At 40.7% G+C, this 12372-nt stretch overlaps 1 protein-coding gene, 1 long non-coding RNA gene and 1 other non-coding gene across 4 annotated transcripts in view; 1 reads left to right on the top strand and 2 right to left on the bottom strand.

Moving 5' to 3' along the window:
* Positions 1-1023: 1023 nt before the first annotated feature.
* On the bottom strand, positions 1024-2782 carry LOC146525470 (uncharacterized). Of its 2 annotated transcripts, none has more exons than XR_014870122.1 (4): positions 2639-2782; positions 2056-2192; positions 1671-1748; positions 1024-1215 (listed from the first exon to the last, which is right to left on the bottom strand). It is a non-coding gene; the product is annotated as an uncharacterized LOC146525470 (long non-coding RNA). The 2 variants fall into 2 exon arrangements; XR_014870133.1 differs by having other exon boundaries at positions 2056-2189.
* LOC146525471 (small nucleolar RNA SNORA31) lies at positions 1498-1631 on the bottom strand. Its single transcript, XR_014875503.1, has one exon. It is a non-coding gene; the product is annotated as a small nucleolar RNA SNORA31 (small nucleolar RNA).
* A 413-nt stretch (positions 2783-3195) lies between the features above and the next one.
* LOC146525468 (protein TANC1-like) overlaps positions 3196-12372 on the top strand; it is a 54209-nt gene continuing 45032 nt past the window's right edge. Inside the window, exons 1-6 of the mRNA XM_085136361.1 lie at positions 3196-3331; positions 3556-3660; positions 4983-5186; positions 8343-8435; positions 9992-10122; positions 12057-12357. Coding sequence (XP_084992487.1) covers positions 3585-3660; positions 4983-5186; positions 8343-8435; positions 9992-10122; positions 12057-12357 — 805 coding nt within the window. The 5' untranslated portion in view covers positions 3196-3331; positions 3556-3584. The remainder of the gene's footprint in view (positions 3332-3555; positions 3661-4982; positions 5187-8342; positions 8436-9991; positions 10123-12056; positions 12358-12372) is intronic.

Below are 12372 nucleotides of genomic sequence, written 5' to 3'. Positions count from 1 at the left end.
TATTTTCATAGCAGCCAGCTTAATACTTGATACAAAAACAAAAGCATAAATGTGAAACCACAGTGATGGCAAATCAGCATTGACCCAACACAGCCACCCACTGTGGTCTTCTACTGTTGTAGCCTGTCTGCTTAAAAATTCAGCATGCTGTACATTCAGAGATTCTCTGGTTACAACAAGTGACTCTTTCAGTTACTGTTGTCTTCCTATCACTTCAAAGTAGTCTGGCCATTTTCCTGACATCAACAAGATGTCAGACCTGTAAATCCTAGAGATGGTTGTGGAGAATCATCCCACTGGACCAGCAGTTTCACTTAAAAAAAAAAACCCACACACACACAAAACAACTTTACATTTCTGATGTTTGAATTTCAGTAGGTAATCTGCATACCTAAATGCCTCAACTCATTTTGCGATTGGCTGGTGTAAAAAAAAAAAAAAAAAAATTTACCAAGAAGGCAATATGAGCAGAGTACAAACATATTGAGAGATTGGCTGTGTTAGTTCAGTGAGTTATTTGTAAAGAAAATAGTTTTTGATTGCTAGTGAAAATTAACATGTACACTTATGTCTGCATTTTTATTCTAAATACTAACAGAAATATAGTAGAAGTGCTATACTTCAGTGTGGACTACAGTAAAAGGCATTCAGTATATTCATATAAAACTGGTAATAGGTGGTCAGTTTGTGATATTACTCATTACTGTCATGGACTACCCATATTGAAATTTATTCCCCAGTGCCTTTGGGAATGGCTGTAGTTCAGCTATATGGCAGCGCAGCCACCAGTCTAGTATTTTGAAAGAGAGTCAACTATAGTTAAAATAATCCAAGAAAAATTCTTAATTGTCACTTTACAGTGACTTACTGATGCACGGTTTTCTGTATTATTGTAGGGTCTTTACAGTATGAAGCCCCATGAGGCAGGAGTTGTAAAGTGTTGAATACTTTCCCACAGACTTAAACTTTTACATTCACAAAAGTACTCATGAAAATACGGTTGAATAATTTTATTTAAATTAAAAAAAAAAAAAAAAGGTCAGGTTTATACAACACAAATCTTGGTGGCAGATGAAGACCTGCTATAAATGCAGCACTGAAACCACAACATGACAATTACAAACTTGCTCTTCGGTTTCTTTGGCAACAGAAGAAGTGAAGATGTCCCATTGGGCCAAGCTCCATTTGCTTTTTACAATGCATCCCACCAATTATCTCTAAGAAGGGGTAAAATATTAAATAAAAATATTAGAAAATGTAAACCTCCAACTGCATAAAGATATCAATGATCCTGCAATAAACAATTTAAAGTAAGATCTCATCAATGCCTTCAGTCAATAGTAACCACCACAGTCTGTCTAGAAACCACTACCCTGTAAATCTGTCTTGAAAGCATGTGCAGGTATTAATGTATTTAGTGGGTGAATACTTAAAGCTGTTAAGTCACACCACATATCCCCATGTGAACCCAACCTTTGACCATTCCTAACAAGCTTAAAATGTATTCCTCTATTCAATCTGTCCTGCTATAAAAATGAAGCGGTCAGAAAGCGCGAGGAAGGCTCAGTTTAGCATCTCTATGCAAACCCAGAAGCCAAAGAAGTCTGCTCCAGGTCTATCAGTGGATGCAAATTCATGTACAACCCCAGTTAAAACATTTTAGCGCTCACCAGCATTCTCAGCGTTTGTCCACAGCTCGTCAGCCTCTGGTTTTATTACCCCATGCCTTATATATATCCTTCATACTTCTGAAGGAGGAAAAAAAATAAATTATACATGATACATGTATGATACATGTCTCTTTACAAGAATATGTAATGAAGGTTTTTGTGTGCTGGCATGTTAAAACAAACAGTTTATCCTCCCTTCTTCAATCTGAGACGCTATGGAAAAAGAGCGATCAGAAAGCGCAGGGACATTTAATATTACATCTAAATGTTATAACCCAGGAACTCACAGCAGAGAGCCCAGGCTGTCAAAGATGTGGTCCGAGGACAAGCTTGGACACTTTACTAAACAGTAGCAAAGTCGTTACAATGTAAACTCAATACATACATGTTCGCACACTGCTTGTCAGCTGTCGTCTCAGGTCATGTAATAACACAGCTACTGGCATCACTAGTACATCATGCTGAAACACATCAGTCATCCGCAGCTGGCTCATACAGGTATTCATCCAGCGGGATGATCTGCTTTAAAAGTGCAAAAGATACGTTAGAAAACGCTTTAACACTTAATCAAGGTCAGAACAGGTTTAGCAGATTTGCACATGGAAAATATTAGTTACAAAGCTCATGTTAGCATTAACATGAGCTAACTAGCAATAATGGAGCACATCCGGTGCTATGCTAAATCTGGTATCGTTAAAGAGTATCCATCAACCCTTCTTAAAATCAGCTCTCTCTCTCATGGCACGAGGCATCATATTTAGCCCCGTGTTACTGCTCATTTCGCTCACTTGGCCGTTAGTCTGGGGTAAAACTAAGAAGCCGGGATTATTTTGCACAAAATATTTTCTAACTCGTGACACAAAATGGCTCGAGCTCATTTCACACGTGTCCGTTGATTCACCATAAAACTCAACAGACGTCATTAACTTAGCTTTCTTTAACTCGACAGGGCGCCTGAATATACTTACAGTAGGTCATGTCGGGTAAGGTGAATGAACCGCCGAGGTTACGCATTATAAAGTTCACAAGAACGCCCTTCACTTGCTGCAACACACGAAAGTACAGGCAGCGAAAGGACTGCTCTGAGGTTATCTTCCGGATTATAAAGGATGCCGGTAGCGGCTCATTGTCGCCCCCTTGAGGCCGGTTAGGAACTTGTAATTTGCGCTGTCGTCCCCTGGTGTTGAAAATGGGTCACGGCATGTATTTACCGTAATGTTCGAGGGCGCTGCTTTGATATTCACTCCAGCTTCCTTTGAAAATTACACGAAGTTAGGCTACTCTTAAAATAATTATCAAAAACTAATTTCAATGAGTTTGAGCACAAACTATTATTAGCTGGCCTGGCGTAGTATGAGAGATATAGATTACAGCGAATAAGAAAAAATAAAAAAAATGTTTCATTAAGTTCAAACATCAAAATGGGATAAAGACACACAAAACATAAAAAGATAGGATAAGGATATATCAAATGCATAGACAGATTTCCATCAAATCTGGAACACAGGGCCAACGCGCATGTGCAAGACGACCCCCTTCTCCCATCATTTTCTGGAGGTGAAACACTTCTTAATTGGACTCCGCGAGTTTAAATGCTCCTCCATCAGCTTCCTGTGGATATATGTGAGGACATGGAGGCATCAAAGAAGACTTAAGAGCAGGTAATCTGAGACTTAATTTTAGGATGCTAATTTTTTTCATATCTAGCTTACTATAATAATTCGTGCAAACTATGTGTTAAAGACTAGATATATAGATCATGGTATTAAAATAAAAACACCATTTAAATGTGGCAGCTGAATTAAGAACTAACAGCGGGGGTAATGTTGTCTGAATAATGTGCCCCTAATTCAAATGAACATTTAACTTTTTTTCCCTTCCACAGTCAGTAGACGGTGAAGCAACAGCCCAGCTATGTTCAGAGCAGTTTTTGGAAACAAGAGAGATGGAGGAGGAAAACGAGGGGAGAAAAAGAGCCAGAGGCACTCAGGTAGAAACAAAACCACTGGAAGTACCAGTGAAGCAAAAATGAGGCATGCATGCTGAACAAAATAATATTGCAACTTTTAGCAGATATTTTTTTAACTGAATGCCTCTTTTGTTTGGGGGTCACAATACTGTAAATGGAAAATGTATTTTATGTTGTGCACACTCAGTCTGGTGTTGTTTGATGATAATATTCAGGTTCTCTCTTCTCTTGGGTGATTTAAGTAGAGTCATTTCAATTAGCCTAATTCATCAGTGTGTTCCGTCCTTCACACAGTGTCCCGGTGCTTGAATTTAAAGTGTGTCAGACGAAGTTAGAGTGGGTTAAGCAAACATCCTGACCTACTAAACACACGTTGAACACCAGAAGAATTTGTGAGTCCAGCAGATGTATCTGTGCACTTGGCATGAGGCTGTTGTGTCTCCTGTACATAAGTTCAGTGTTCTTTAGGATTCTCTGTCACAGATGAAATGAAGCTGTTTGTATTTTTTTTTTTAAAAAAAAAACAGTGTACACTTGTCAACTCGCTGCAGTAAAGATGTGATTCCAGAGTGTGTTGCGGAGATACATAAACATAAGTAGAGCTGGGTATTAGAGCAACCATGTTGCCCATCAATATTTGATAGTGTGCTCCACTGGGTAGAAAGAACAGAGAGGCTGATAGAGAACTGTGTCAGTCTCATTAAAATGATAAAGTGTGTTTACAGTACACTGGCTCTTCTCTGATCATTTGCAGAGAGATGCCACTTTCTGCCTCCTTTTTTAAAGATGGCATTACAAGGCTATGATCATTCCACACTTTCAGGGATTATGCAACAGCATAATAGATGAATTCATAGATTAGGCAATGCAGTTGTGACTACTTATTTGGCTAGTGGTAAAACACACTCATTCAAAGAAGAAGGTAGTAAATGGCTTAATTTTGCTACAGGGCAAACTATGGCAATGATATATAATCAGTATATAAGTGAGTCTCTCTAATCACATGGCTTTGGAAATTATAATGTCTCTTTAAAGGCTGTAATAAGAGTGGATATGAAAATGATTGAAGTATTAAGAGAGAATAACTGTAGCCAGTTTAATGAGCGTGATCCCAATTCTTTAAATAGATGATCCGGCAATGCCAACTTTCCATTACCTCACTGGGAAATATGCCTGGAGACACGATGTGTTTGCTGTGTCGCAGCTTTCTGTGAGACATATTTAATAGGCATATCCTCTTCTTGTGATATCGTAGATCTACTGTAACTGCACTAACTCTGCTTTTACCTCAACACCTGCCCACCTCTGTCTTCTCTCTACACCCGCCTATGCGCGCCACGCAGGTGATGAGGTGTATGCCCACAGCACCTTGCAGAGAGGCAGCGGCCAGCGCGCCTCTCACTTCCAGGACCGCGACGGCGGCTGCACCAAAAACTCAGCAAAACAGAAGAGACTGACCAAGGGCGTGTCCATTTCTTTGCCCTCCTCCCCTCTTCTCCCTCACCAGGCCGACATCGTTCCCTCCCAGTCGTGCAGCAAGTTCCCAGGTGGGTTCATTTGAGATGATCATCCAAACAAAAGCGTGGTCTGGATGTGCTGTATGTAACTGAGAGTGACAAGGAGGTGTGCGTCTGGGACTAGCTGCAAAAATAACAGCATGCTTTCACGGGTTTGCCTTGATTAGCGGGGATCGTCTGTGCGTTCAGCTGTTCCATACATGTGACAGAAAATCCAAGTGCATACAGACCGTGCCTCCAGGGCTCAAAAGCATGTTGACAGATTGTCAGAGTAAATAATTAAGTGAGATAACTTAAGGCAAGAAACCTCAATTAGGTGGGTCATTTTTGAAATATTGTACTATTTTGGATCAATGTGTAAGATATTAAGTCACATTTTTGGTCACGATGAAAGAGAAAATAAACCAACCATTAATTTGAGGCCAGCTTATTATCACATGCATCACATCTACTGTTGGCATGACAAACAAAATGTGTTTTTACTTATTCAAACAACTGTGAATTGGGGCACACGTTAGCCGACAGACTGAAATCCATTTCACGTGATCTGTGTTTGATTGTTGCAGAAAAGCATTGTTACCTGGCATTGCCTTTTCTCTTGATTCCCATATTTCCTGTCAATCTGTCTCATCAAAGCTTCAATAAACCAAAAATGACAAAAAGTGCAGAAGCAGAATCACCTGACGTGCCCAAGAATGACAGTTATGTGATAAAGAAACTACGTCCTCTTTGAATTTGAAGGTTTTACGTATCAGGATATCCTTTTAAAAATGACCTTATCGTTAGCAGATTATAAAATAATTTACACGCAGCAGCAACATGTGTTACACTGTGTATTTATTTTTATATAGCAAAAACTGAGCCAGAGTGCAGGAGCAGTGTGTGAAAAACTAAGTAAACCCCAGTAGCTTGTAAAACCACTTCTACCAGCAATAACTTGGTATGATTTTATCAGGCTCTCACATTGTTGGAGCAATTTTGTCCCACTCTTCTTTACAGCATTGTTTCAGTTCATTGAGGTTTGTGAGCATTTACTTGCAGACAGCTCTCCTGCTGCAGTATTTCAGTTTGTTTGCAGACTGGACTTTGACTGGGGCATTTCATCATCTCGATTCTTTTCTTTTTTAAGCCATTCTGTTGGAGATTTGTTGCTGGGCTTGGGATTATTGTCCTGTTGCATGAACCAGTTTCAGTTTTAGCTGTCAGAATGGTTTCACATTTGACTCTTGAATACTTTGGCGTACAGAGGAGTTCATGGTCAATGACTGCAGGGCGTCCAGGTCCTGTGGCTGCATAGCAAGCCCAAATCATCACCGCTCCACCACCGTGCTTCACAGCTGCTATGAGGTGTTTGTGCTGATATGCTGTGTTTGGTTTTCTCCGAACGTGGTGCTGTGATTCATCTCCATGTTGGTCTTATATGTACAAAGGACATTGTTCCAGAAGTCTTGTGATTTGTTCATATGTAACTTTGTAAACCTAATCTATGCTGACATGTGCTTTCTGCTGTAGACCCTTCCCAACAAGTCATGCTTATTTAATCATTTTCTAATCGTACTGTCGTGAACTTTAACATTTAACATGCCACCTGAGGGCTGTAGAGTCTGAGATCATGCAGTACTCAGTTCCTCTGAGAGAATTTGTCAGGGATGTCCACTCCTGGACAGACTGTCCTGCATGTTTTCCACTAGTGGTGTTCGGTGTAGTATAATCGACTTGAAGGGCATTTATTTAAGTGCATTTGATAGCAGCACCCCCTGCTAACAGATGCACTTCCTATGGAAGCACTAAAGGTCTCCTTCACAAGACTGCTACTGTGTTTTTGCCTTAGTTTATGTTACATAAATAATGACATATTGTAATATTTATGTGATGTTGTTCTTCTGAGAATGTATTCATCTACTTTACTTTCTTCTCATGATACGTAAAACCTTAGAATTTAAAAAAGGTGTAGTTAATTTTTACGGATTTACTTTTTCAATGTCATTAAAGTTACACTGTGTTAATAAAAAACTGTGATTTATATTAAGGCACCACTTAACTACCCGTAAAATGCTAATGCTCAGTGTATGCAAACTGGTACTTTCAAATTTTCTTTATTGTTTTTGAAAGCTGAGTTGTAGGTCACAAAGCAACCTGCTTGTATATACTGGTTAATGTCAGGTTTAAGGTGAGCAACTCTGTATGTACAGCATTCTTCATAGTAGGTCAATCAAAAGAAATATTAGAGTGCAAATTTTATAGTATCTTATACGGAAATTTCCTTGATTTGCATATTCTTTTGTGAATTTTAAATATTTTAAAGCTTATAAATACATGGAACAAGGAGTAAATATTTTCAGTAGTAATAATCTTAAAAAAAACCCTTCATGTTCTGCGATATTTTCCACATATGAATCCATCTAAATTTGCTGCATGAAAGAAAGTTAACTTTACATTTACTGACCTTAGAGCGAACACCAGGTGGCAGTGTGCTGCAGTAAGTACAGCCATTCAAAAAAAGGTGCTATTGCATTTCATTACATGCAGCACTGCCTTGTTTTCCCACCCGAGCAAATACGAGATTGAAAATTGCAGTAAGTGAAAAAATATATCTAAATCTATATTAGAGTGTCATGGCTTTTGTTTCTTTAGCGATCAAATATTGAACGGTATGTTAGACTTCCGAGTGTTTCTGAGTTGATTCACATGCGTGATTCAAACACTAAGAAGCCTTGAGTATTAAAAAAAAACATGTCAGTGTACGCAAACATCTCACCCTCAAACGGGCTCCAGTGCTGAAGAATCTGCACCTCAAAAAACCCTGAGATATTGCATAAAGTGAGACACACCCACACACATCAGAGTGCACCGCTGTCCCTACCACACACACACACACACACACACACACACACACACATACATTTGTGGTGTTAATATATTATAGATATCCGCCCACAGTCCAGTGAATGTTGCACTGTTTGTATTCATGGCTTACACTGTATACATTCTTCTTTATACTCATGGGACACAATTCAAATTCTGCACCACAGATCTCATCTGAGGAGGCTTAATTTCTCTCTCTCACCCTCCCTCTCTCTCTCACTTTCTTTCATATCCCTCCCTACCTCCACCCTCAATCCCTCCCCCCTCCCACCCTGCCTGCTCTCCCTCCCTCTCCCTTCTGCCTCTTTGCTGTGGCCAAAGGACGGGTAAGGAGGCTGGAGTATGTGGATGGCTCTTCCAGCGCAAGAGAGCCACTCGTCTTTGCCTCATGCCGTGGCAAAGCAGACCACAGAGGTGAGAACGGGAGCGTGTGGGCGTGGGTATAGCATCGTCGTGTGTGTTTTGTTTTTTTGGCAGGTGTTGATCAGTGGAGCTGAATGAGAATAGGGCTATAGGTGAGAGAGAATGAATGAGAAAGAGATTCAAGAGAAAATGAGGGCAGGTTAATTACATCTAAAAGGCTTTGCTGAGTTTTTTTCCTCTGTAAGATGTATATAAGGACAGTGGTGCCTGTGTCATTTTCATGGGATGGCTGAGAGTGGATTTGTTTTATTCCAGTTTCTCTTGAGTCATTGCCCTGACTTCTTTCTATGTTGCTTTACACAGTTAAGGTTAGCAATAATGGTGTAAACACTGACCTCTCTGCCAGCTTTCTCTATGTTTCTGGCCAGAGGGCTACCCTTGGGCTAAACAGATTTCACGAGGCATCTTCCATCCTGGTTGCCAGGCACCTCTCAGCTTCCCGTTTCCAATGGCAACTGCTAGGTGGTTTGATGAATAGAACTGGACATTCGGTGTGTCCTCATGTTACTCCAGATTGGATCGCAGTGCACTGCTGACTAAATGCAAAGTTTTCCCTCCTCCCCCCTCGCTGCAATACACATCCTGCCCAAATCTTCAGCAGATGCCCAAGCTGTGAAAAGAGTACCAACAAAGGCTACACTAAGGAAGGCTGTAACTGGGGCACCTTCCAAAACAAAACCAAAACAAAAAGCAGACAAAAAAAAAGACCACACTTGATTCTCAGAACTGACCCTTTTCCTCTCAGGGTTTGACTTGTGTTTTGTACACAATTTGTTTGTCTGCAAGAGTAATGTAGTGTCTTTAAAGCGTGAGAGTGAGCCAGAAAGAGAATGACTGAGTGGACTGAATGTGATGTCTAAACGAAAAGATGTTTGCGAGGAGGAGTGAGCTGTTCCTGTAATCCGTGATGTCCTGTCATCCTGTTTATATGCCTACTCAATATGCATGTTACTCAGCTGATAACAGCACACAGATGAGGTGCGAGAATGAACGAATGTATCGCTCGTCCGGGTAAAGCGCAGAGACGCGAAAACTGTTTACTTGCTGAAGTAAGCATGGACCTTAAAGGAGCAGGGGTTGGAGGTCAGAGCATAGGGGAGCCTTAAACAGTGATAAATGAATGCTGCACATGGCCTTTGTCAGCCAGTCTCTAGGAACGACAGTGGAGGCAGAGCCGAGGCACTCCTTCTTTCTGCTCCAGAGTCGACGCCGAACTCATTGAAATTCACAACCCGTCTCTTAACCGAGAGCACCTGGCAGGCGTGAGCACGGGCAAACTCACAACCTCACACAACCTCTCGCTGCTGCTGCGTCAACCCGGGGACTGAAAAGCCACTGTTTGTGCATCCGTAATCAGTGCAGCTGGGGCTGCGCTGACCTGTGGATGCATACATTTCTTGCAGTCCACTGCCTGATGCTGCTGGGTGGGAAGCTCTAAAACGGAGCTGTGCTCCATCTGCAGCATCGGTTTGTCGGTGGCTTCATTTGGCCCGCTGTGTTTTTTCATGCTTGTTAATCCCTGTGTCCTGAATGTGTGTATGCTCCAGACCTCCACGTGGAGCCACAGCCTGGCTCCTCCCTCTCTAACCAGGAACTAATGACCAGACTATGCTTCTTATTGGGAGAAACAACGCCCGGTACTGCTAGCTCTCCTATGGAGGACAGGAGGGAAAAGAAGGTAAGGCCACATATTGATTAACTGGCTCCATACTGCCATGGCATAGAAAAGGAGAATGGATGGTGTAAAAGAAAAACAACCTTTCGATTGCCCTCACGATCTTCTTTAAACATTTGAATCAAGCTTATTAAAGATAATTAGACTGCATTTTAAAATTCATTTGCACAGAACTCATTGTGTACTGTGTGAGTGTGTGCTTTGAGCACTCAAATCACTCTGTATGTATTTTGCATCATTATTAATTGCTTTGCCATGTGTCCGCATGGCTTTTATACTCAGTGCCTGATTAGTTTAAGCTCTGTGTATAAAGACTTATTGTTTGTGCGAATGTCTTTCGATCTTTATGCCTTTGCATGCTTCAGCCATGGCCCATTTCCGCAGCCCCATTCCACCACCTGAGCTCCAGATTCAGTCAATTTCACAGAGATAGCAAAGCTCATATGAGGAATGTGGGTTGTCCTGGCTAAGATAGATGAGGCTTTGGTATAAAGGGAATAACAGTGAGCTGTTTAAACTCTGCTGCCTTGTCTCCATACGTTCTCTGTGTTGCAGAAAGGTTGCATCAGTAATGAAGAGACCTGAAATGGCCGTGATCAAATGAAAGGATAAAAGACTCCTTTTTGTTTTTTGTGCCCGTCTTTTAAAAAAACGTGAATTCAAACATTTTTCAATTCTCGCTCCCTTAATTGGTAAATGCTATGAATTTTTACATGATGTAGACATGTATTTTTAAAGACCAGTGGAGAAACTAGATTAAAACCATTCATTAAAATGTACAAGTTAGAACCAAGAGCCCTTTGACAACCTAAAGAACAACGTCACAGTCTTTCTTATATAATGTAACTCACTGCAGTGCTGCTGTAGTGATGTGCACTTGCTATTATGTGTGCATGTGTGTTTTCTGTTCTCTCAAAAGGTGAGTTTAAAAGTTGAAGGCTTTTTTATTGATGGGTATGATAGAAGATTTGTTTTTATTATTGCATCCATTTTTTCCAGCCTGGTTCTTAGCTTTGTAAATTTCTTTTGCACTATTAACCCCTTAATGTCCAATGTATCATATTTTATACATTTTATACAGTTTTTCTTACTTCTGCATCATAAATATGATTTTTTTTCCTAACGGGAAACTTAAATTCCACGATATGTTTTTAAATGATAAACAACAGAAAAATGCTGAATGTAACAAATATATAACAAATTAAAACTCCTATATTTAAGGTTTAATTAACACTCAATTTAAAAGAAAAATTAAAAAAAAAAAAAAATAGAAATTTCTGGCAAGTATTTCATGGTGCAGGCTTTAAAGGGCTAAATACTTACTTCCTGTGTTATAGTTATTGCATTGGCAAGTATGCGAAGTCAGGTCTGAGTATCTTGAATTTACTCATCAGAGGTGAAATAGCCGGAAACTGACTTAAGAAAAGTTGCGTGTTCGAAAAGCGAGTACAATACTTGCCTTTTTCGATTCCCTATTTCCCTACTTAAAATGTAGGTATGCCGTTTTTCTTTTGCACTTTTTTGTCTTTCCTCTGCGTGGTACATCGCAAAAAACCCCAGAGCGTGGTAAATTCTGAATGTCTGCAGTGATTGATTTTAGTTTTGACGACAGCCAGTCATCTTTAGAAAAAAGAAAAACTGGGAAATGACAGCAAGGATGAAAATAACTGGAATTATCTTTTCAATTCCCATCTGCATGCACGCTCAAACATATTCACTCACTATTGCAAATAACGCTGCGCAAGAAGGCCAACAGTGTCACGAGGAGTGAAGTGCTGTTAAAAGGTTTGAAATTGGCACTGCTAATTTACTCCACTTTCAACATAGAGGAATTTCACTTAAACATGCTCAAATATTGTTCCACACAGCCTTTTTTCCACCTTTATTTATGGCTTAACTTTTTCTAACCCTTTCTCTTCTCTGTTTTTTTCCCCCAGTATGATTCCTCTGCTCAGGGGGGGAGTCCCAGCTCCACCCTGACCTGCAGCACAGCCTCACCCTGCTCAGAGAGCCCCTCGTCCACCCTGAGCACCAGTGCGGGAGGCCAGTCTTTGCCCCAGCCTTTACCCTTACCTTCTCCCCACTGTGGCTCTAGCAGCAGTCCCAGTGGAACCCTCTCTAGCCCTGCATCCAGCCCAGCCCCTTGCCCTCCTTGTGGACTCATGACTGGGAGCAGTCCAGGGCCTCCATCTCAAAGCCCCACCTCAACGTTGGAGAGCAAGGATAGTGGAATTATAGGTGAGAGCTGCTGCT

This window comes from Neolamprologus multifasciatus, chromosome 1 (assembly GCF_963576455.1).
Source record: "Neolamprologus multifasciatus chromosome 1, fNeoMul1.2, whole genome shotgun sequence".
In the NCBI taxonomy this organism is placed as follows: Eukaryota; Metazoa; Chordata; class Actinopteri; order Cichliformes; family Cichlidae; genus Neolamprologus; species Neolamprologus multifasciatus.
This window is presented reverse-complemented; position numbering and strand designations above follow the sequence as displayed.